Consider the following 25,972-nt stretch of genomic DNA (forward strand, 5'->3'; position numbering starts at 1 on the left):
GGTTCCGAGACCTGGCTAGAAACCTCTACACCTTACCGTTGATTCAGGATGCTCTCAGATCTACCTCTGGAAATCCTCAGTGTAGACAGATCTGTTGAAATATCTCCTGATGGAGGGACCACTCCCCTTGGTCCAATACTTGACGACTGAGCTAATCTGCCTGCCAGTTGTCCACCACCGGATTGTGAACGACAGATGGCTGGGACAAAAACGCTCTGCCCAGCATAGAATGCCAGCTTCTTCCAGGCCGGCTAACACACTCCTTGTTCCTCCCTGATCGTTGACATAGGCCACCGCCGCGGCACTGTCTGACCGCATCCATATCAGAAGCCCCTGAAGCTCCTGAAGCCAATCTGTCCAATGATCCAGACAGAGCCTGATTGCCCAGAGTTCTATGATGTTGATAGGTAGCCTGGATTGCTCCAGAGTCCAGTGACCCTGAGCAGAGCTCAGGCCCAGGACTCTGCCCCACCGGGACAGACAGGCATCGGTGTTGACCACCGTCCAGTACAGCGGGAGAAAGGATTTTCCCTGCCGAAGAGCCATGAACAAAGCCGCCATATCAGGGACCCTTTGGTTCCTTGACTCAGCTGAAACTGACCGTCTAGAGAATTGGAACATTTGTCCCATTTTAACAAGATATCCCTTTTCAGGGGTCTTGTATGAAACTGCGTGAAGGGGATCGCCTCGGACGTAGACACCATCAGGACCAGTACCCACATGCAAGTCTGCAGGGAGACCCACCTGCTGCACAGAAGCAAGCAGGCTGCTGCTGTAATTTCTGGAGTTTGTCCTGTGGAAGTACCACTCTGACCCAAGTTGAATCCAGAGTCAGACCCAGATAAACCAATTTCTGAACTGGAATCCCTTCTCAGCCATTCAAAATCTGCTAGAGTCTGAACAGTGAGCTTCACATCGGCCCTCAGGGCCGCTGGGGACAATGCTCGCAGCAGGTCATCCAGGTAGCCCAGAACAGCAATTCCCCGCTGGCGCAGAAGCGCCAGAACCGAGGCCAACACATTGCTGAAGACACGAGGAGTGGAGGCGGGACCAAAGGGTAATGCCGCAAACTGATAATGCTCCTCTCCCACAGCAAAGCGAAGGACCTGCTGGTGCTGTGCACAAATCAGAATGTGCAGGTAGGCATCCTTGATGTCGATGAAGGCCAGAAAGTACTGATGAAGAGACGCCAACACAGAACAAATGGACTCCACTCTGAACTTACGCACCCACACATAGTTCAGGGCCTTGAGGTCCAGAATCAGACATGACGTACCCTCATTTTTGGGATCGTAAACAGGTTTGAATAAAAGCCCTGGAAACTTTACGACACCGGGACAATCACCCCTTGGAGCAACAGGCCTTGCACCGCACCCCGGAGGGCCAACAAGTGGTCCATAGACAGATACAGATTGGATGGAAAAAAACTGCTTGGGGACAAGTCTGGAACTCAAGCTTGTAACCAGACAGAATCACTTTGAGGACCCACGTGTCACTTAACAGAGAGGCCCGCGGGCCCTGAAACCAGCAAAGACGCCTCTTCATGCCGAAGGAGCCTTATCTGGGGGCCTGGAGAAGCCCGCTCTCAGTTTGCCTGACCAGGGCCGCTTGGGACCTCCCAAGGGGGGCTTGAAAGACTTTGAGCCATTGTCAGACCCCAGGGACAAAAAACGAGAAGGGCCAAAAAGTAAAGTACTCTTCCCCCTGTGACATGAGAGGGGGGGAGGAGGGGGGGGGGGGGGGGGAGGAGAGAGGGGGGGGGGGGGGGAGGAGAGAGGGGGGGGGGAGGAGAGAGGGGGGGAGGAGGAGGGAGAGAGAGGGACCCAGTGCCTCCTCCCCCGGTAAGCACAGCACCTAGGTGGTGTGCACCACACCCACCAGTACTTAAACCCGTCCCCCCAGGACCGCCCACAGGCACACTACCCCATATGGAGGGGGGAGAGAAAAGGGGGAGTTATCAAGGGTCCTTCAGTGCCAGGAAAAGAGGGTGCAGGGACAGAGGAGACCCGCAGGACAGACCGACCCAGGGAGGGGCCCGTGTCCGCAACAAAAAAAACCCTAAGGGGAGAGGGAGACATTTACTCACCATACCAGGACCAAGCAGGCACCACTCCAGACAGAACCTCCTCGCCACCGAAGTGGTGGGGGCTGTCGGCCATGAGGGATGCTGCGACTTGAGCCAAGACCAGGTCACATGCGACCTCGCAGGGCCAGCCCCCATCTAGTTGGACTATGTCGCGGCCAACCTAGCACCTAGTTGCGGTCTACACAAGCTCACTGGCCAGACTAGGGTGACCACTGGATTGAATGTCCAGCCCATCAGTTGATTGTAGATCTCACCAGAAAAATCCAGGAAAAAAAAAACGAACAAATAAAAATTGCCAGGACAAGAGATCCCAGCAGGGAATTAGGTCCTTACTCCTGACTAGGCAGAAAAAAAAATGAAGGCCTATAGCAGAGAGGGCTAGGATTGCCCATGGGCGTAGCCAAGTCTTTTTTCTGCCTAGTGTCCTACTCCTGTAGGGGGCGATATAACCCCTATGGTTCTGAATAAAGAAGGCCGTGTGTGCCAATGAACGAATGAGAAATTTTATTTTTCAGCTACCATCTGCACTAATAGGATGTGCTCTAAAATAATTGCCTACCTTTGACACTGGCAGAAAATCACTTTGTTTTGTTGCTTGAGCAAAAAGATAAAATCAAATCTATGCTTAAAAGGCTAATTTCACTTTTCAAAAAAAGAAAATGCAGGTAAAAAAAAAAAAAAAAAAAAAAAAAAAAAAAAAGAAGAAGTGCAATGCCTGGATCCTGCAGAATCTCAGTACACTGTCTGCCCATACCTCCGATACAGACAGGCAGTTACTGAATGGCAGGAGGAATCAATGGACTATGAGGTCACTTTCTAGCACCCACGCAGTTAATTGAGAACTGCAAGCCGTTGGCTGCAAAGGCTGGAGATACTTGTAGTTCATTCATGCACAGAACTCTGAATAAATGATGCAGCAGTGTGGGCAGAGCCCCAAGCGACAGCACAGTTTTTAACTTTCGACAGCAGGTATGGGGAGAAGATCCCCCACCTGATGTCACGGAGAGGGGAAGCAGAGGCAGGAGCTGGAAAAGGTTACATGTTCAAACCTAAATAAGGGTTTAGAAGATAGAGAGGTAACTGAATCAGAAGAGCTGTGTTCAAAAAGCAAGGCTAGTTTTTTTGTTTTGTTTTTTAACTCTCTTCTGACTTGAGTGTTATTTTAAATACTTTGAAGGCTCAATTTAAGTAAAGAAACTTCAAAATTTTTTATATATATATATATATATATATATATATATATATATATATATATATATATATATATATATATATATAAACATGCAGTATGTTCCTGAATAATCAGGGCATATAAAAGTACAAACCTTTGCTCTCTTCATTATAAACATAATTAGGTTATTCTGTGTAATACTTGGCTTGATACACAAGTCACATACAGTAAGTGCATGCAGTTCTAACACTTAACATACCTTGTTTAGTCAGAGCCTCCTGGAGAGCAGGAGTAATCATTTCTCTTGGCTCCTCATTCCCTGTGGTTTCAGCAGTCTGCCGAGACTTTACTAGATTTCCAGCTTCTCCATTAACATCTTGTTCTCTCTAAGGGAAAAACATTTTTTATAAATTAGTAGCCATCCTTTCTCCGTTTAAAAATATATAGATAAAATTCATAAAGCTGGCGAGCAAATACTTTGCCCACAGAAAAAAAAATTATAATATATATATATATATATATATATATATATATATATATATATATATATATATATATATATATATATATATATATATATATATATATATATATATATATATATATATATATATATATATATATATATATATCTCTACAAATAAGCTCCAAATAAAATGTGTACATGGTTCCCTTATTTGAACAATCGCTTTCCTTACAGTTGTTCTAAAGGATCTAAAATAGCTCTTCACGCAAAAGCTACTGAATATAGAGAGATTTGGCCTCAGTGTTTCTGGACTGTTGCCTATATGATTAAAGCTTTTTGACCACCTTGATTTTTTTAATCTCCCTTGAGGTATGATTTTGGCAGATTTCGGATGCTGAAAGCGGTACAGTTATTTTACATGTAAATTTGGCGTTTTATATTGTAGGCCTGTAAATCTTAGGAATAACTCACTTAAAACTGTCCAAACCAGAGTCTATTATGCCGCGTACACATGGTCGGAGAATCCGTCGGAATGTGTCTTATCGGACCGTGTCATCAGATAATCCGACTGTGTGGTATGCATTGGACTGATTCCGTCCGAATCTCCGTCGGACCCAATTTTCCAACATGTTGGAAATATTTCCCGACCAACTGGGCCGGTCAGACGTAATCCGATCATGTGTAGAGAATTTTGATCGGACCAAGTGCCACGCATGCTCAGATCAAATTTCTACATCAAAGCTATTGGCTTCTAGCCTGAATCTAGTCCCATCGTAACGAAATTACGTCATCACGTTCTGAAAGATTGGATTTTTCGTCAACTTAGTCCAACTGTGTGTATGCAACAGTTTCAGACACAATCCGTCAGACTAAATCTGACGGTCAAAATCCGACGGATTTGGTTGGCAGAATCTTCGACCGTGTGTACAGGGGCTTAGACATCGCGGGTATGATAAAGTTTGAAACATGAAATCAAATAATATAATAACAATAAATATAATATAATAAAAAATATTCAATAATGTAATCAAATACACTGAAATTTGCTTAGTTGCAGAATTGTCATGGTCATTACTTTCAGTGTTTGAGTGATAGTGATTTGTGGGGAAATCCATCATCAATTCTGCAAGTGGTTCTAATTATCACTGTTTTCTAGCTGGTCTAAAAACACTTGATTTAAAGGGACACTTTTGGTTGCTATGGACAATCTCCAGATTCCAGGCAGAAAGAACAGTTTTTATAATATAAAACTGCATGCAGGGCATTGGACAAACCACTAGGTACAAAAAGGGAAGTGAAAAATGGATATAGTAATATAATCTGTAAAATGACAGTGTAATGTATATGTATTGCATTTTTTACTTTTTGAATTAGGCGCCATTCTCCGTCCCTGTGTGTCACAACGATCCCAGGGAACGGAGCTTGGTTCTGTGATGAATCAAGCGGAGGACAGCTTGCACACAGAGCGGAGAGGACATCACAGAATCCTGGGAACAAGGTAAGCGAGCTGGATCCTAAAATACAGAATACTCAAGCGCCGGTGCGGAAAAAACTCAAAAAAATTCCCCAAAATTAAATAAAAAAAAAAAATATATAGGAAAATGAATAAAAGCTGCACAAAAAAAAATAAAAATAAAAAAAGTGATCCCTCACTTGTGCATATATAAACAAACTATTTGAATTCTGGAAAAGCTGGATCCTGCAATGTGATCCCCGAGTGTGGCTCGGGGTTACCACTTTTGGAGCTGAAAATCCACCCAGAGCCAAACTTGGAATACCGTCAAGGCGGTTAAAATGATCTTCACATCAGGTAAAAGGGGGAGCCACACTAGGCAAGGTTTAACATTGCTCAGCAATGCAGAAAGATTACAAAGAAACGTGGTTTCTTTTTGTACATTTCTGATCAATTATCTACAGATCAAAAGGGATAATGAACTCCGTTTAGAGCAACCTGTCAAGTTTTTTTTAAAGTTTTATTAAAATGTCCCTGTTTAACCCCTTAACCAATTCCTTACTGCCCACCGGCTGAGCGAAATGATGTACCTGTACGTTGGTTTCGTGCATTAAATACTGTGGGTGTGCACATGCGTGCGGGTCAGGCAGACTATGTCCGCTGGGCAGCCGCGATCGTGGTACAAAAAGGTATGTAAACAAGGTGGATCCCTGTTCTGAAAGGGGACAACATGTTCCTAGTGATCAGGAACAGCGATATCTGTGTTATTCCAGTAAGTGTCACTTAGGGTCAGATTTGTCTGGCGCAGTCCAGAAAAAAAATAAAAAAAAATAAAAAAAAACATGCAGTTTGCCGCCAAATCTACCCCCATTTTGTAGACGCTATACATTTTGTGCAAACCAATCAATATTCCTAAACCCTTATTTGAATTTTATTTTTTTAAACAAAAATATGTAGACGAATTCATATTGATCTAAACTGATGAATTCATTTTTTTTATTTTTTTGGGATATGTATTATAGCAGAAAGTAAAAAAAATTGTTTATTTCTTCAAATTGTACGCTTTTTGTTTATAGCGCAAACAATTTAAAAAAATAAAATAAAAAATGCAGAGGTGATCAGACACCAACAAAAGAAAACTATTTGTGGGGAAAAAAGGGTATTAATTTTGTTTGGGTACCGACTGCAATTGTCGGTTAAAGCGACACAGTGCCTTATGGCATAAAAACGCCTGGTCATCAAGGGGCTAAAAACTTCTGGGCCTGAAGTGGTTAATTTACGCTAATCAGTCTTAAAGCAGAGTTTCACCCCAGTGTTAATTTAGTCGACTAAAACCTTTTAGTCGACTAAATGAATATCATTTTAGTTGACTAAAATTGAATTTTAGTCAAAAGACTAAGACTAAAACTAAATAGAAATTTGACTTCAAAATTAAAACTGGTCTGTAGTGCATGTTCATACCTCAATGTAATAATAAATATAATTAGATTTTTCACTCCAGCAGCATATAACGAGTTTGCAAATTGTAGAGAATTGTTAATACCCATTAGATTTTAGATGATTAAAATGAGTTTTAGGCGACTAAAAAACATAGGACATTTTAGTCGATTAAAATGTACTGGAGATTTAGTGGACTAAAACTGAAACAATTGCAGAAGACTAAAATGGGACTAAAACTAAAATGCCATTTTAGTCCTAAGACTAAGACTAAAACTAAAATCGAGATTTGCTGCCAAAATTAACACTGTTCCACCAAACAGTGGAACTTCCGCTTTAAACATGCCTTGCCCCCTGACATGCCACATTTGACATGCAGGTCATTTTTAATTGGGGGGGGGGGGGGGGTGTACCTCTTTTTAGTGGGACTTCATGTCCCACTTCCTTCTTCCTGTTCTCGGCCGCCTAGGTGACCACTCCTCTCACCCTAGGCAGCCCCTCCCTGCCAGCGATCTTCTGGGACACAACATAGGTCCCAGAAGATCGGCACAGCGCGGCGCGACTCGTGCATGTGCAGTGTGCGCCTGGCCATGAAATTATAAGCCATCAGGGCCAGGTGCCCAAAAAAAGCCATGCTGTTGTCAGATACATTGTCTTGCTAAAATATGCAAGCCCCTCCCTGAAAGACATAGTTTGGATGGGAGCATATGCTCCTCTAAAACCAGGATATGTCTTTCAGCAATAGAGCCTTTCCAAAAGGGCAACCTGCCCATTCCATACGCACTAATGCACCCCCATACCATCAGATATGTAGGCTTTCGAAAGGAGCGCCGATAATCCAGAAGGTCCCTCTCCCCCTTTAGGGCAGAAGACATGGCGCCCACGGTTGCCACAAAAAAATAAAAAAGTTACATTTTCGATTCGCCTGACCAAAGAACAGTTTTCCACTTTGCAACAGACCATTTTAAGTGATCTTTGGCCCAGAGAAGAAGGCAGGATTTCTGGATCATGTTCAGATGATATTGCCTTTTTTTAATAAAAGCTTTAACATTTCTCCAGATTCTCTGAATCTGTTATGTACTGTAGATGATGGCATATTTAAAGTATTTACAATTTTACATTGAGGAACATTCTGAAATGGTTTGACAATTTTTTAGATGCAGTTTTCACAGATTAGTGAACCTTTGACCATCTTTACACTTTCTAAGATGCCCTTTTTATATCCAATAACGTTACTGACCTGTCAATAAATCTAATTAGTTGCAAAACTTTCTTCCAGTTTTGCTAGGCCCCTTTTTAAGATGGGTTGCTGCCATCAATTTCAAAATGACCTTATTTTTTCTTAAAGTTGTACTCCTTCAAATAAAATCTGGGTTTATGATATTTGCACATTTGATTGTATTCTGTTTTTACACCCAACTTTTTTGGAATTGGGGTTGTAGATACACTTGCCAACTACCCGTTATCCCAGAGGGAGCTTTTATATTTAGATTCTTTGTCTGTCAAATCCAAAATATAGTTTTCTTGGCTTCTAACCTGTGCTGCATTTTCCATACACAAGCCCCCCTCCTCCCCCCACACATACCCAAAGTTAACAGCAGAGTTTTAAGTGCCAGTTCTTAAGAGCTAAAATGTATGACAGTATCTATATTCACTGTTCAGTGAATAAGTGCATCAGTTCGAAAAGCTTCAAATATACAAGCAGTTGCAAGTTGGTGTATTTAAACCACTTCTCACCAACAGTCCATAGATTAATGGTCCAATTGCAGGATGCCTCTATGCATATATTCTAATCTAGGACACTGACAGCTCCAGTATCCACCAACAATCGGCAACCAGAGTGGTTCCCCCAATTATGTGATCACAAAGGCAGAAATAACATTAAAATAAAATGCACTTTTCCCCCATGTTCTATCCCTTTTCCAAATATAATGTGAGCTAAAAGCATTTTGTGTGCTGAAATCTCAAGAAATTGTTTGCCCTACTTAGTTGAAAGACTACCGGTTTCCTTCCTCCCACTATCAGAAGAGTAACGCTTCTATAATCCAACCAAGACAAGACCTGGGAGGGCTAACTAGACTCAAAGAATGAACAAGATACGGGACAGCTCTAAGTTTTGAAATTGATGAACCATTTTTCATCTATTTTTCATCCATTTTTTTTTTGTACTAAACACTTCCACTGCTTTATATCAGTCTAAAATGAAAACAAAAATCAAATATAGTTATTGAGGTTGACATACACTTATTGTCAGATACAAATAGAGTTTGAAAATATTTTTTCATTACCGTATATACTCGAGTATAGGTCGATCCGAATATAAGCCGAGGCCCCCAATTTACCACAAAAAAAATGGGAAAACGTATTGACTCGCGTATAAGCCGAGGGTGAGACATGCCTGTCCATACCCGTGTCCAGCCTACCCGTGTCCAGCCTACCCGTGTCCTTTTGCAGCCTGTGTCCTTCTGCAGCGATCTGCATGTAAAAATATACGGCGGCCATGCCAGGATCGCCGCACCTCTTCTCCTCGTCTGTGACAGACGGCGGCCATTCCACTGTTCAAAAGCCGCGCCTCCGTCTGTGATAGGCGGAACACTCAATTTCCCAGCAGTCAGTGTTCCGTCTATCACGGACATCCTCTCATCCTCGTCCGTAGTATGAGGATGAGCGGATGTCCATGATAGGCGGACCAATGACTGCTGGGAAATTGAGTGTTCCGCCTATCACAGACAGGGAGGCGCAGCTTTTGAATGGTGGAATGGCCGCCGTCTGTCTGCACGACACGCTGATCGGGTAGGCAGACGGCGGTGACTCGAGTATAAGCCGAGGGGGGCACTTTCAGCCTAAAAAAAAGGGGCTGAAAATCTCGGCTTATACTCGAGTATATACGGTATTATTTTGCAGGTAAAAAAGCAGAAGGCAGAGATGGACTCCCCTGAAAAAAAAAAGAATATACAATAGTACACTTCTAAATTCAGATTTTGGATAAACGTGCTGGAGTGTCCATGTTCACTCCAATACGTAGGCCGCACGACGAGAGAATTGAGGGTTAGACTAAATGAACATCTAACTAATATAAAAAAGGGTTTCCAAACCATAGTGTGTCGAGGCACTTCAAAATGTACCTTAATAGTGACCCCTCACTCTGTACTTCTATGGAATAGATAGGATTTCAGGAGGAGTACACAGGAAAAGGGATATTTCCAAAAATGAGACCAAGTGGTTATATAAATTAAGAACAACGCAACCATACGGTATGAACATTGAACTAGACTTCAATTTATTTTAATCATCAGATAAGAAACAATTTAAGTGGTGAGAATATAAGGTTAAAAGAGGAGAAGTTCTTAGTAAACAAATATACAAAAGTAAGGTGGCCCAATAGGAGCATTTAATTATGTATCTGTTGGGAATTCCTATAGACAAATTATTCTGAAATAAGCATGTAGATAATTTTACTAAAATTCTTCTAAAAAGGGTTAAGCCACTTGTGTATTAGGAGTCTTTGATTCTGTTCACACGAGCGTCAGTGTGCGTCAGAGCACGGTAGTTGTAATTTTAATTCAGGGTTGAACTAAATCAAATATATTTACACTGCCACCTAGTGGTTACAAAAGGGGGGTGGGAAAAAAAAAACAAAAAAAAAAAAAAAACACGACTTTAACCACTAGAGATCCACGCTATAGCCAAATGACGGCTACAGCGCGGACCTCCTTTGCCGGGACGACATCTATTGACGTCGTCCCGTGCACGAGCGGCCTGCGCGGCGCGCTCTGATCGGTCGAGTCTATGAGACTCGCCTGATCACGGATCCAAACAAGGGGTCGATCCCGACCCCTTACCACGTGATCAGCTGTCAGCCAATGACAGCTGATCATGTGATACAACGGAGCCGGTAATCGGCTATTATTCCTCCTCGTGCTGACAGCGCGAGGAGAAAAAAAAAAGCCGATCACCGGCGGCCGTGATCAGGACATCAGTCCAGATCACGGCCAGCCCTGCCAGTGCCCACCTGCCCCCTGCCAGTGCCACCTCATTAATAAATAAGTGCCCCCCGTCAGTGCCACCCAGCAATGCCAACAGTGTCACCCAGCAGTGCCCACGGTGCCACCCAGCAGTGCCCACAATCTGCCTCAACTAAGGTGCTGCACCCCAGTGCCACATATCCGTGCCCATCGGTGTAATCTACCAGTGCCCATCAGTGCCGCCCATCAGTGCCACCCATCCGTGCCATCTTATCTGTGCCCATCAGTGCAGCCTATCAGTGCAGCCTCATCAGCGCACTTCAATGAAGGAGAAAAATTATCTGTTTGCAAAATTTTATAACAAACTATTAAAAATGATTTTTTATTTATTTTTATTTTGCATCTTTTTTTGTTTGTTTAGCAAAAAATAAAACTCCCAGCTTTAATACCACCAAAATAAAGCTCTATTTGTGGGGGGAAAAAAAAAGTAAAAATTTCATTTGGGTACAGTGTTGTATGCCCGTGCAATTGTCATTCAAAGTGCATCAGTGCTGAAAGCTGAAAATTGGTCTGGGCAGGAGGGGGGTTTAAGTGCCCAGTAAGCAAGTGGTTAAAATAGTAAAACCCTGTTCAATATATTTTTATATATTTGATTAGAATTCTTATAAGAAGTGTGTGCTTTATAACCTATATATTTTCAGGAGTAAGATGGGAAATGGTGCAAAATGTATCTAAACATTAAAGAGTTTAATATGTGAACATGGGTCGCTAGATAAAAATTACACCACTTTAGCCAAGGTTTCAGGTTCAGGATGCAAATAATACCAGACTAATATCACAAATAATGCCACAAACACCCCAAAGTAATATAGTCATATGCCCTTTAAATGAACATACAGTGGGGAAAATGATTAAATGATCCTGACAGAATTTGTAAGTTTGCCCACTTAAAAAGAAATGAAGGGTCTATAAATGTATCCTAGGTGTATTTTAAATGATGGAGATAGAATATCAATCAAAAATCTAGAAAACACACGTTATAAATTGTGTTGCAATTCAGTGAGTAAAATAAGTATTTGATGCCCAAGCAAATACACAACTTGGTACGTGGAGGAGAAACTCTTGTTGGCAAGCACACAGAGGTAAAATGTTTCTTGTAGTTGGTTAACCGGTTTGCACACATCTCAGGAGGGATTTTGGTCCACTCTTTATAGGTCTTCTTTAAATCCTTAAGGTTTCTTGGCTATCGCTTGGAGAGATTCAGCTCCCTCTATACATTTTCCATAGGATTAAGGTCTGGAGAATGGCTACGCCACTCCATGAAATTAATGTGCTTTTTAGGCCACTCCTTTGTTACATTGGCAGTATGTTTTGGGTCATTGTCATGCTGAAAGACTCATCTTTTCCTCTTCACCAAGCTTCTTGCCGACGGTCTTGTTGCCCATTCCAGCCTTGTGCAGGTCTACAATCTTGTCCCGATGTCCTTTGACAGCTCTTTGGTCTTGCCCATGACAGTGTGGTTTAAATGGAAGAAATATTCTGTGGACAGGTGTAATTTATGCACATAAGTAGTCGTTAGGAGCACCTTCTTGAATTGACAGGACACACATTCACATACTGTAGCTACAATTATTGTTGAACGGTAGGGGGATCAAATACTTATAAACTGAGCTGCAGTTCAGCGAGTAAAACAACATTTTTATTGTGATTTTTCTGTATTTTTGGTTGATATTATGTCTCTATCATTTAAAATACACCTATGATAAAATATAGAGCCTTAATTTCTTTGTAAGTGGGCAAACTTACAAAATCTGCAGGGGATCAAATAATTATTCTCCATGCTGCAAAAATAGAGATTTCTAGTCCTAGAGTGACATCTGGTGGACAAGTTAATGCTTTTGCTGTATTGACTGTGCAAATAATAAGGTAATATGTAATATTACTTCCCAATCAGAGGTTCGTAAATATTCCAGAATACACCCGTCGGGCTGATACCTTGGATTTTTTTAATAAAGAGAGTAAATTCAGAGAGTGAAAGAGTTCATCATACTCTATATTGGGCTTAATCCAAATCCATCCATCCTTCCTCATCCATCTACCTCCACCATTTTGAAACATAATTCTTAATTCTTCTTGATCCCGATTGTCAGACTCATCTCAACTTCACACCAATAACTTTTTGGGCATCGTATAATTTTCTCATGACTTTGAAAATTCCATCTCTTATTCCTGAATGCAACTGAATTATATTGCCTTATTTATGTAAAAGATTTTTACATGTTTGATGTGATATCCCACTCACGGTATCAGAACCCCTAGGGCAGGGATATGCAATTAGCGAACCTCCAGCTGTTGCCAAACTACAAGTCCCATCATGCCTATGGGTGTCATGCTTGTGCCCGTCAGTTTTGCTATGCCTCAAGCAACAGCTGGAGATCTGCTAATTGCACATCCCTGCCCCAGAGATTAAAAGGGATTGTAAAAATACGGAAAAAAAAAACCAAAAAAAAAAAACCCCACACAACTTACCTGTTCTGTGTAATTCCTGTGCAGCCGAGAACCCCCTTTAAGTCCCCCACTGGCACTCCTGGCCCCTCCCCTCTGTCCAGTGCCCCAGCACTCGTGTGTGCTTGCACCCAAGCCCCGCTGCTGTGTCCATTGACACAGACAGACAGTGGGACTCTGCCCCACACCCCGCTCCCTCATCACTGGCTTTGATTGACAAAACTGGAAGCCAATGGCTCCTGGTGCCCCAGTAAAGCCAAAGAGACCCAGAAGTGAGAGGAGAGAAGAGCTGCAGACTTTCACGGCTCAAGTAAAGGGGGGGTGAGGGGGGAATCTCGACACCTAAACATGTTTTATCTTAATGCAAGGAATGCATTAAGAAAAAAAATGTTTAGGCTTTACAACCACTTTAAAAAATATATATATATGTAAGCTGTATTAACACACTCACTTAATTCTGCTGTAGAAGAATCCGGTGGTACTGACAGCACAAGCTGGTTGTCTGCTACGTTAATCTATTTATTGTACACGGTTATAATACTAACAAGTGAAAAGCAAATTATCAAATTCAGCTATTATCAGGCATATAATTTCAGATACTGCATTGTGGGATATAAATTTTACATGAATACAGTATCTCACAAAAGTGAGTACATCCCTCACATTTTTTGTAAATATTTTATTATATCTTTAAATGTCACAACACTGAAGAAATGACACTTTGCTACAATGTTAAGCAGTGAGTGTACAGTTGCACAAGTGTAAATTTGCTGTCCCCTCAAAATAACACAGCCATTAATGTCTAAACTGCTGGCAACATAAGTGAAAATGTCCAAATTTGGTCCAAAGCATCAATAATTTTTGTGCCTTAACCCTCTTGGGCATGGAGTAAACCAGAGCTTCACAGGTTGCCACTGGAGTCCTCTTCCCCTCCTTCTTGACGACATCATGGAGCTGGTGGATGTTAGAAACCTTGCGCTCCTCCATCTTCCACTTGAGGATGCCCCACAGATGCTCAATAGGGTTTAGGTCTGGAGACATGCTTTGCCAGTCCATCAACTTTACCCTAAGCTTCTTTAGCAAGGCAGTGGTCACCTTGGAGGTGTGTTTGAGGAGGTTATGTTGGAATACCGCCCTGCGGCCCAGTTTTCAGATGGAGAGGATCATGATCTGCTTCAGTATGTCACAGTACACGTTAGCATACAGGGTCCCCTCATTGAACTGTAGCTCCCTAGCACGGGCAGCATTCATGCAGGCCCAGAACATGACACTCCCAACACCATGCTTGACTGCAGGCAAGACAAAACTTGTCTTTGTTCTCCTCACCTGGTTGCCAACACACACGCTTGACACCATCTGAACCAAATAAGTTTATCTTGGTCTCATCAGACCACAGGACATGGTTCCAGTAACCCATGTCTTTAGTCTGCTTGACTTCAAAACTGTTTCTGGGCTTCCTTGTGCACCATCTCTAGAAGAAGCTTCCTTCTGCGACAACAGCCATGCAGACCAATTTGATGCGGCGTATGGTCACCGACAGGCTGACACCCCACCCCACCCCTTGAACCTCTGCAGAAATGCTGGCAGCACTTATACGTCTATTTCCCAAAGACAACCTCTGAATAGGACGTGGAGCATGTGCACTCAACTTCTTTGGTTGACCATGGTGAGGCCTGTTCTGAGTGGAACCTATCCTGTTAAAGCGCTGTATGGTCTTGCCACCGTGCTGCAGCTCAGTTTCAGGGTCTTATAGCCTAGCCCATCTTTATGTAGAGCCACAATTATTTTTTTTCAGATCCTCAGAGTTCTTTGCCATGAGGTGCCATGTTTAATTTCCAGTGACAAGTATGAGAGGGAAAGCGATAACAAAATTTAACACACCTGCAACCTTGTAACACTAAGTCACATGACACCAGGAAGGGAAAATGGCTAATTGGGCCCAATTTGGACATTTTCATTTAGGGGTGTACTCACTTTTGTTGCCAGTGGTTTAGACAATAACGGCTGTGTGTTGAGTTATTTTGAGGGGACAGCAAATTTACACTGTTATACAAGCTGCACACTCACAATACTTTATATTGTAGCAAATTGTAATTTCTTCAGTGTTGTCACATGAAAAGATATAATAAAATAATTACAAAAATATGAGGGTGTACTCACTTTTGTGAGATACTGTATGTCATACTAATAATTCTGCTGCTATACGTGATTGTTAGCAACTTAATTGTAAACTAATTCTAATTTATTTTTCCTTTATCAGTCTATACTTACACACTATTTTATTGTGCTTAATATCTGCATAGCACATAAATTTCAGGGAATTATTAACTAGGTCAGTGTAATTATATTTTATTATTTTATATTGGAGGCACTGTCATATTGATTGATATCACTGGCTTCATTAACCGTTAAAACTTCCTGACACTTGGGTACGCAAAACTATTCTCCTTTAAAAAGAACGAAAAGAAACAATTCAGTTTAAAACAGAAGTCAGACACTTATAATACAAGTCTACACAAAATGTCAAGTTCCATTTTAGTATTGTTTTGTGATCTGTGTAATTTTCCACTTGGGAGAGACAAACCCAGCAAAACTCAGAGAAAAACTTACTTTACAAGTTTCCATTAAGTTCAAATTTGCCTTTCAGCACATGCAAATGCCAGCCACACTGCAAGACCCCCAGAGGAGAACAAATTTCAGCATTTTATAGAGAAACTGACTGCATCAACAATGAATGTGGAAAATTATCATTCTATAGGTATATCATGAAGTTAGTGAGTGGGGAAAAAAAAATTACTTTGACGATTGAATCATATTAGAATCTCTAGAAAAGCTGGCACACAAGCGATAGATACAGGAGGCACAGATAGCACCTGTGAATTCTGCCCCAGGTGTCTCTTCTGTCAGTGCGCATACTGGCAGGAAGCCAGCTAGAATGAAGCAATACAAATTAAATGGACAGTAACGATTATCAAGGTTAGAGTATATAGTTTACAAATATCTGTAAATAAAGGAAATCATTGCAACCCCCCCCCCCCCCCAAGAATGCCATGTTCACTATCCAGGAAACACAGGAGGTTACAAAGAACTTTAAATGACCCCCCTTGTAATGTTAAGAATTATTTCTTCCAGGGATGCAAGCCAAAAAAAAATTAAACAAAACAATGTCAGTTTCAACGCAAGTATTAGTATCTTGGACTATTAGGGGGCACAGTGACCCAGTAAAAAGACAAGCTACAGTTGTACTCCTAAGTTAACATACCCTGGCAGAATTTATGATTTCTTGGAAATTTTTCAGAGAATATGAATGATAACACAAACGTTTTTTCACTCATAGTTAGGGTCCTTTCACACGGGGCGGATCAGTTCTGATCCGCCCCGTGAATATCCGTTTGCTCAGCGGGGATCACTCGGTCGATCCCCGCTGAGCAGGGAGATGACAGGTCCCTCTCTGCACACTGCGCAGGGACAGACCTGTCACAGCACCGCTCTCCCCTATGGGAGATCGGATGACGACGGACCGCAGTGCCCGTCGTCACCCGATCCGATGGAAAAATAGCTTTTTCCTCCGTTACACTTTTTCAGATTGGAGCGGGTCGGATGTCAGCGGACATGTCACCGCTGACATCCGACGCTCCATAGAGCTCTATGGAGCACCCGTTCAGGTCTGCCTGAAAAACTGACAGGCGGGCCTGAACGGGACGTCAGTGTGAAAGGGGCCTTAGTGTTTGGCTGAAGCTATTTATGATCAAACAACTGCGTTTACTCTTTTTAAACCACTTGCCGACCACCTCACGCAGATAGACTGTGGCGTAATGGCACGGGCAGGCAGAGCAACATACCCATACGCTACTCCCCACCCTCCCATGCCTGAGGTGGTCGGCTTTGTTTCAGGAGTGATCCGTCCTGAGTAGGAGGCCACTGATTCATGGCCTCTCCCTCACGATCGCTCCTGATGAATGAGAAGCTTCCTCTGATTCTGAAATGTAAACAGCAGCAGAGGAAGTGATGTCATCTCTCCTCACGGAGCCTTTCTGTTCTGGCTTCCGAGGAGAGAAGACATCTACTGCGAGTTTGCACCAACATTACACTAACATTAGTACACACAGGCACATAAACCCCCCCCCCATCACACCCCTGCACCCCCTGTCAGTGACACCAAGAGCATTTTTTATTTTTATTTTTACTGATCACTGCATTGGTTTCATTGGTGAAGGTTATGCGTTGGGGCAGTTAGTGGTAGCCCCCCTTAGGTCTAGGGTACCCCCTAACCCCCAATAAAGTTTTAACCCCTTGGTCACCTCCCAGTTAACCCTTTCACCCCTGTCGCCAGTGTCACCAAGCGATCCTTTTTCTGATCGCCGTATAAGTGACACGGGTGACGCTAGTTAGCCTGTTAGTTATTTAGGTTCACCGTCCGCTTTTTATAGAGTCCGATACCCCCCATATACTACCTAGTAAAGGTTTTAACTCCCCGATTGCCCCCAAGTTAACCCTTTCACCGGTGATCACCATATAAGTGTTACGGATGACGCTGGTTAGATCGTTTTTATGCCTGCCGTTTGTTACCCAATAAAGGTTTAACCCACTGATCGCCCGGCGGGTGATATCAGCTAGGTTTTAGGGTCAGATAGGGTCTACGTCGCCCACGCACGCAGCATACCTCCGTTAGTGGTATAGTGTCTTAACAGATCGATATCTGATCAGATCTATACTAGCGTCCCCAGCAGTTTAAGGTTCCTAAAAACGCAGTGTTAGCAGGATTAGCCCAGATACCTGCTAGCACCTGCGTTTTGATCAATCACTGTCACTTACAAAACACTAAACACATAACTGCAGCTTTCACAGAGTCAGGCCTGATCCCTGCGATTGCAAACTGTTTTTTTGGTAGAGTTTGATACAGTTGCTGACAGCCTAGGAGCTTTTTTACCCGAGTCTCACTAGTGTAACACTAAATTTAGAGCACAAAATGGCAAATCGAAGATATAGTAAACAGGCCTACACATTTCTGAGCATGACAGATAATGAAGAGGAAGTTACTCATCTGTCAGATTCAGGCTCAGAATAGGATCTTGTAGACCACAGCGGCTCCATGACAGATAGCTCTGATGACAGTTGTGGTCCCTGCCAAGGTCAGGCGTACCAGACCCCGATCTTCTTCTGCTATTGCTGAGGTGCAAGAACTGCAGGGCTCTCGTATGGCGCAGAGAAGTACTAATGCCGCTCATCCTTCTGCTGAACTGGCAAGCATCAGCGGCCTAGTACACCCTGGCTGTAGTCAAAGTGCAGTTCAAGCTGACGAGGTAGCAAGCACTAGTAGTGTCCCGCTGCCACCAAGAAGACAGGTTCGTCAAGCCCATAGTGCCCTTCCTGCTGCATTTGCCAATCCCAATTGGACACCCACCACTTCTGCAGCACACATACTTCCCCCATTCACTGGCCAACCCAGAGTTCTGGTGGAAACAGTTGATTTTATGTCACTTGATTTTTATTCACGGTTTTTCACCGAAGATTCACTCTATAGCTCTATTGTGGATAAAATGAATTTGTATGCTGGTCAATTCATCGCCGCTAATCCCCAGCTGACCATTGCCATTGATTGGAGACCAATTACGGTCTCTGAATTTAAGACCTTCCTGGGCCTATCCCTCCTCATGGGCATAACTAAAAAGAGCGAGTTGGGGTCATATTGGTGACGCAATTCACCATATGCCCGCGTTCTCTGCCTCCATGACCAGGGCATGATACGAGCAGATCTTGCGGTTCATGCATTTCAACAATGAACTCTGTCATCCTTGTGAAGGCCCTGGATACTATAGGCTCTACAAAATTCGGCCCCTCGTAAACCACTTCAACTACCATTTTACAGACTTATTTACTCCCTATCAATTTGTCTGCGTTGATGAGTCCCTGATTAAGTTTTCTGGCCACTTGTCTTTCAAACAGTATCTTCCCAGCAAGCATGTCAGATACAGGGTCAAGATGTATAAGCCCTGTGACAGGGCCACAGGCTATACATATAGTTTTGTGGTTTACGAGGGAAGAGATAGTGGCATAGAGCCGCTCAACTGCCCAGATTACATAGGGAGCGCAGGCAAGATTGTGTGGGACTTAATGTCACCCTTATTCAGAAAGGAGTACCATTTGTATGTGGACAAATATTACACGAGCATGCCACTTTTTAGTCACTTGTTTGAACATCAGATTGGCGCATGTGGTACCGTGAGACCCAATTGCTGGGGCTTACCCCAGAGGCTTGTAGAGTCTCATCTTATGCTGGGGGGGGGGGGGGGGGGGGAAGAGAGCCTGCTTGAAGCGTAATAACTTGCTCACTGTGAATTGAATGGATAATAAGAATGTCTTCATTCTTTCCTCCCTTCAGGCAGATGATGGTCCAAATAACTACGGTGACTGGTGTTGTGGAGAAACCCCCTCTGTGTCCACGAATATAACCAAAAATATGGGAGGGGTGGACCTCAACGACCAGTTGTTGGTGCCGTACCTAGTTGCCCATAAGGCCAGACGTTAGTACAAGAAAGAGTCTATTTCAACTGGCTTTGCTGAACGCTCATGTGTTGGACTATTCCTTAACCACTTGCCGACCCGCCCTATAGGCAAATGACGGCTGCAAAGTGGTTTCAAAATCCTGACCGGACGTCATAAGACGTGATCAGGATTTTGAGGAGCTGCGCACCCCCGGGGGCGCGCACCGCGACGATCGTTGTTGCGGGTGTCAATCTGACACCCTGCAACTATGATCTCGGTAAAGAGTCTCTGACGGAGACTCTACCACGTGATCAGCCGTGTCCAATCACGGCTGATAACAGTGTAAATAGGAAGAGCCGGTGATCGGCTTTTCCTCACTCGCGTCTGACGCGAGTAGAGGAGAGCCGATCAGCTGCTCCTCTGACAGGGGGGGGGGGGGGGGGTCTGTGCTGATCGATCATCAGCGCAACCCCCCCCCCCCCAGGATGCCCACACTGGACCACCAGGGACGCCACCAGACCACCAGGGATGCTCAGCACAAGGTAATCCTCCCTAGACCACCAGGGATGCCAGTCAGTGCCCACAATGGATGCCAATCAGTGCCCACAATGGGCATCACTGACTGGCATCCATTAGTACAGTATAACATAATACAATGCCGCCCATCAGTGCCCACCTGTGCCACCTATCCATGCCAGCTATCAGTGCTGCCCATCCGCGCCACATCATTGGTGCCACATCAGTGCCACCTTAGCAGTGCCCATGCAGTGTAGCCCCAGCAGTGCCCATCAGTGAAGGAGAAAAACGTACTTGTTTACAAAGTTTTGAAACTGAAACAAAAAAATAAATAAAAAAACTTTTTTTAAAAAATTTTTCGGTAATTTTTTATTTGTTTAGCAAAAAATAAAAACCGTAGAGGTGATCAAATACCACCAAAAGAAAGCTCTATTTGTGGGAAAAAATGATAAAAATTTCATTTGGATACAGTGTAGCATGACCGCGCAATTGTCATTCAAAGTGCGACAGCGCTGAAAGCTCAAAATTGGTCTGGGCAGGAAGGTGTTTAAATGCCCAGTATTGAAGTGGTTAAATTCCAGGAAGAGATCACCTTCACAATCCAAATGCAGTAACTCGGCTGCATGGGAGGCATTTTCCGTATGTCCTCCTGAGTACCCTTACCCAACGAGCCCCCCAAAGAAGATGTCGTTTCTGCAGCAAGCACGGATATAGGCGTGACACCCGCTATTGTCCCTCCTGTCCCGAGGATCCTGTCTTTGCATTGGTGAATGAAAAAAAAAAAAAAAAAAAATGATTTAAATTAAAATTACTACTATTTTTTTTTTTGTTCTCGCTCCATCCTCGCTATTGTTCTGCATTTTTTTACTGTATTCTATTCTGCAACGTTTTATTGTTATGTTTTATAAAGTTTGCTTTTTGGGTAGGGTTTGTTTTGTTTTTTTATACTTTACTGTGTTTTATTGTTAACCATTTTTCTGTTTTCAGGTACGCCATTCAGCTGCAGCGCAGATTTATTTATCTTGGCAGTAAGAGCGTTTGATCCCATGGGGCTGGCAGCAGGGTTGGAGGAGCGATTTTCTCCTAACTTTTGGGGCAGATGACCCATGCTTCGGCCTATATTTTTAGGCCATTCAGCTGCAGCACTGATTTATTTGTCTTGACAGCATTTGCTCCCAGAATACATAAAGCCATGACTCCAGCGCTGTAGGAGGTGATTTCACCACCACAGTTGAAAACAAAATGGTGCAGGTATGCCCATCATTAGAAGTGGGTGGATGAAGGGAGGTATTCTAATGGTGGGCATACCCACCAATCAATCTCTAAAAGATTAAAATATATGCCGAACAAGGACCAGCAACGTACTGGTATGTTGCTGAACTTTGAGTGGTTATACTAGCAGGTTTAGGCATTATTTTCAGTCAGCGGTAGGCTTTCATGTAAAAGTAATCCTAGCAGCTAATTAGTCTCTAGATACACACACACACACACACACACACACACACAGGGGTTGACAAATTTGCTTGGAATCTAGGAGCCAGCTAAAAAAGTTAGGTCCGTGACGGCGATCTGGACCTGTCCCTGGCCTGACATGGAGACGAGTGAGGGGAAGATAGCTCCAAGCCCCTCACCGGTCTCCAAGTCATTGCCCATAGCTCTTAGAGGGACATTTTATTTATTTTATTTTTTCAAATGACGATTTTTTTTTAAATTGCATTTTAGTGTAAATATGAGATGTGAGGTCTCTCTGACCCCAGATCTCATATATAAGAGGACCTGTCATGCTTTTTTCTATTACAAGGGATTTTTACATTCCTTGTAATAGGAATAAAAGTGACACACATTTTTTTTTTAAAAGAACAGTGAAAAAAAAATAAAAATAAAAGTTAAAATAAGAAAAAAATTTTTTTTTAAATGCGCCCTGTCCCGCCAAGCATGCGTGCAGAAGCGAACGCATATATGAAAGAGATGTTCAAACCACACATGTGAGGTATCGCTGCGATCGGTAGTGTAAGAGCAATAATTCTAGCCCTAGACCTTTTCTGTAACTCAAAACGTGCAACCTGTAGAATTTTTTAAACGTTGCCTATGGAGATTTTGAAGGGTAAAAGTTTGTCGCCATTCCATGAGCGGGCGCAATTTTGAAGCATGACATGTTGGGTATCAATTTACTCGACGTAACATTATCTTTCACAATATAAAAAAAAAATTGGGCTAACTTTACTGTTGTCATATTTTTTTTTATTAAATAAATTATGTTTTCCCCAAAAAAAGTGTGCTTTTACTCTCTAGGATGTTAGAATAAAAAAGAAAAAAAAAGTATGTATGTATGTATGTATGTATGTATGAGTAATATATATATATATATATATATATATAAATGCTAATGGATCTCCTTCCATTTACTTAGAACACCTAAATACATACATACATACATACATACATACATACATACACACATACACACATACACACATACACACATACACACATACATACACACATACACATATACACACACACACACATATACACACACACACACACATACACACACACACACACATATATATATATATATATATATATATATGTGTGTGTGTGTATATATATGTGTGTATATATGTATGTAATGTTTAGGTGTTCTAAGTAAATGGAAGGAGAACCATTAATGGTTGTAATTCCAACGGCCACCACAAGAGGGCGCCAGATTCCAGAAGGAATAGGATCACAGAAGGGAATAGCATCACAGAAGGCCTCAAAGGCGGGGGCTCAATTACCGGCCACTGGCGGTGCGGCCCGACGCAATCACGCTGGGGGGGGGTCCACGGAGACAGGATACCCCCACCTGTGCTGCCCCAGGCGCCAGTCGCTAATTCTAGTCGCCAATGCGACCTGGCGCCCGGGTTTTGTCGAGCCCTGTAATTATATATATATAACCCGACACTACCTATTGCTATCATAGGAGAGATTTACATTCCCGGAGAGAATAAAAATGATTAAAAAATTATAAATTTTTTTAAAAAGCACCCCTGTCCCCCCTGCTCTCACACAAAGGCGAACACAAGCATGGGTCTGGCGTCATATGTAAACCGCAACTGCACCATGCATGTGAGGTAACTCCGCAAAGGTCAGATCAAGGGCAGTAATTTTAGCAGAAGACCTCCTCTATAAATCTAAAGTGGTAACCTGTAAAGGCTGTTAAAAATGTATGCAGTTTGTCGCAGCTGCACGTCTGTGCGCAATTTTAAAGCATGTCGTGTTTGGTATCCATATACTCGGCCCAAGATCATCTTTGTAATTTCATCAAATATTTGGGCAATATAGTGTTTGTTTTAGTGCATTAAAATTAAAGAAGTATTTTTTTACCCAAAAAAATGTTTGAAAATCGCTGCACAAATACTGTGAAGAAAAAAACACCACCATTTTAATCTGTAGGGCCTTTGCTTTAACAAAATATATAATTTTTAGGGGTCTGAAGTAAATTTTCTTGCAAAAAAATAAAAAAATTTTGTTCATCCAAAAGTGTCAGAAAGGGCTTTGTTTTCAAGTGGTTAGAAGAGTTGGTGACGTGTGACATAAGCTGTGCAAAAAATGTTGTGCAGATGCTGCCACAACCAAGGTATCCCTCTTTACAGGAGGCGGTCCTGTGTACGATAACAGTGGTCTCTGCGGCAAAATCACCGTTATCGGCGGCGGGAGAGGTGCCACCCCCCCTCCCGCCGCTCACCCGCGCCCTCCACCGCTTACCGGAGCCGATCAGGTCCTTCTTGCTGCTGGGTATGGAGACGAGTGAGGCCAAGATGTCCCCCACTCATCTCTATACCATAGGAGAGCGGAAACTACGTCAAAACGTTACTTCCGCCCATACCTCTTAAAAAAAAAGGTATATATTTTTTTTCAATGTCATTTTTTAAAATGACATTTTTTTTTTTTTTTTTAATTGCATTTAAGTCCAAGTCTGAGGACTTTGACCCCAGATCTCATATTTAAGAGGACCTGTCATGCTTTTTTCTATTACAAGGGATGTTTACATTCCTTGTAATAGGAATAAAAGTGATCCATTCATTATTTTTTTTTTTTTTTAAAGTGTAAAAATAAAATCAAAAGTAAAATAAATAAGTAAATAAGAAAAAAATTTTTTTTTTTAAACAACCCCCCCCCCCTCCCAACGAGCTCGCGCACAGAAGCGAACGCATACGTGAGTAGCGCCCGCATATTAAAACGGCGGGCAAACTACACGTGAGATATCGCCGCGATCGGTAGAGAGAGCAATAATTCTAGCCCTAGACCTCCTCTAACGCAAAACATGCAACCTGTAGAATTTTTTAAATGTCCCTTATGGAGATTTGAGGGTAAAAGTTTGACGACATTCCACAAACGGGTGCAATTTTGAAGCGTTGGGTTGGGTATCAATTTACTTGGCGCAACATTATCTTTCACAATATAAAAAAATTGGGCTAATTTTACTGTTGTCTTATTTTTTTTATTCAAAAAAGTGAATTTTTTCCAAAAAAAGTGTGCTTGTAAGATCACTGCGCAAATACGATGTGAAAAAAAGTATTGAAATGACCGCCATTTTATTCTCTAGGCTGTTAGAAAAAAAACAAAATATAATTTTTGGGGGTTCCAAGTAATTTTCTAGCAAAAAAAAAAACTGTTTTAACCACCTCACTAGAGTGCACTTACCAGACCAGACCAATTTTCAGCTTTCAGCGCTCTCACAGTTTGAATGACAATTACTCAGTCATCCAACACTGTACCCATATGAAACTTGCGTCCTTTTTTCCACACAAATAGAGCTTTCTTTTAGTGGTATTTAATCACTAGTGGGTTTTTTATTTTTTGTGCTATAAATAAAATAAAACGTAAATTTTGTGAAAAAAATGCCTTTTTCTTTGTTTCGGTCATAAATTTTTGCTAATTAGTTATTTTTCTTCATACATTTTGGCCAAAATTTATACTGCTACATATCTTTGGTAAAAATAACCCACATTAGTGTATATTATTTGGTCTTTGTGAAAGTTATAGAGTCTACAAACTATGGTGCCAATCACTGAAAATTGATCACATCTGATCAGACCTTCAGTACATCAGGTGTACCTCATTTCTTGAGACACTAACAAGTCAGGAAAGTACAAATACCCCCCAAATGACCCCTTTTTACAAAGTAGACATTCCAAGGTATTAAGTAAGTAGCATGATGAGTTTTTTTAAGTTGTAATTTTTTCCCACAATTCTTTGCAAAATGAAGATTTTTTTATTATTATTTTTTACAAAATTGTCATATTATCAGGTTATTTCTCACACACAGCATATGCATACAACAAATTACACCCCAAAATACATTCTGCTACTCTTCCAGAGTATGGTGATACCACATGTGTGAGACTTTCACATACAGAGCACTAACATTGATGTAGTACCTTCAGACCTTCTACGAGCAAAAATGACCCATCTCATTTCTCAACCACCTATTACACTTTTGAAGGCCCTGGAGTACCAGGACAATGGAATTTCCCAGAAAATGACCCCCATTTTGGAAAGCAAACACCCCAATGTATAATCTGTGAGGCATAATGAGTCTTTTGAATGGTTAATTTTTTCCCAGAAGTTATTGGAATATGTGGAAAAAAAAATTAAAAAACTCATTTTTTTTTTTTACACAAAATTGTCAATTTATAAGATATTTCTAACACATAGCATGTATATAGCAAAAATGACACCCCAAAATACATTCTGCTACTCCTCCCGAGTATGGCGATACCACATGTGTAGGACTTTTACACAGCCTGGCCACATAGAGAGGCCGAACAGTGAAGTAGTACGTTCAGGCGTTCTAGGAGCATAAATTACACATCTCATTTCATTCCTACCTACCACACTT

General features: G+C 42.1%; 1 protein-coding gene across 2 annotated transcripts in view; it reads right to left on the minus strand.

Annotated features, from left to right (window-relative positions):
• The window catches only part of LOC143983070 (S-adenosyl-L-methionine-dependent tRNA 4-demethylwyosine synthase TYW1-like), a 321,868-nt gene that overhangs the window by 203,280 nt on the left and 92,616 nt on the right, over positions 1-25,972 (minus strand). For both annotated transcript variants that reach the window (XM_077482324.1, XM_077482323.1), the window contains exon 8: positions 3,517-3,643. In XM_077482324.1, the coding sequence (XP_077338450.1) occupies positions 3,517-3,643 (127 nt within the window). The remainder of the gene's footprint in view (positions 1-3,516; positions 3,644-25,972) is intronic.

This window comes from Lithobates pipiens, unplaced genomic scaffold (assembly GCF_037356315.1).
Source record: "Lithobates pipiens isolate NorthernLeopardFrog02 unplaced genomic scaffold, aLitPip1_a1.2 Scaffold_16, whole genome shotgun sequence".
Classification (NCBI taxonomy): domain Eukaryota; kingdom Metazoa; phylum Chordata; class Amphibia; order Anura; family Ranidae; genus Lithobates; species Lithobates pipiens.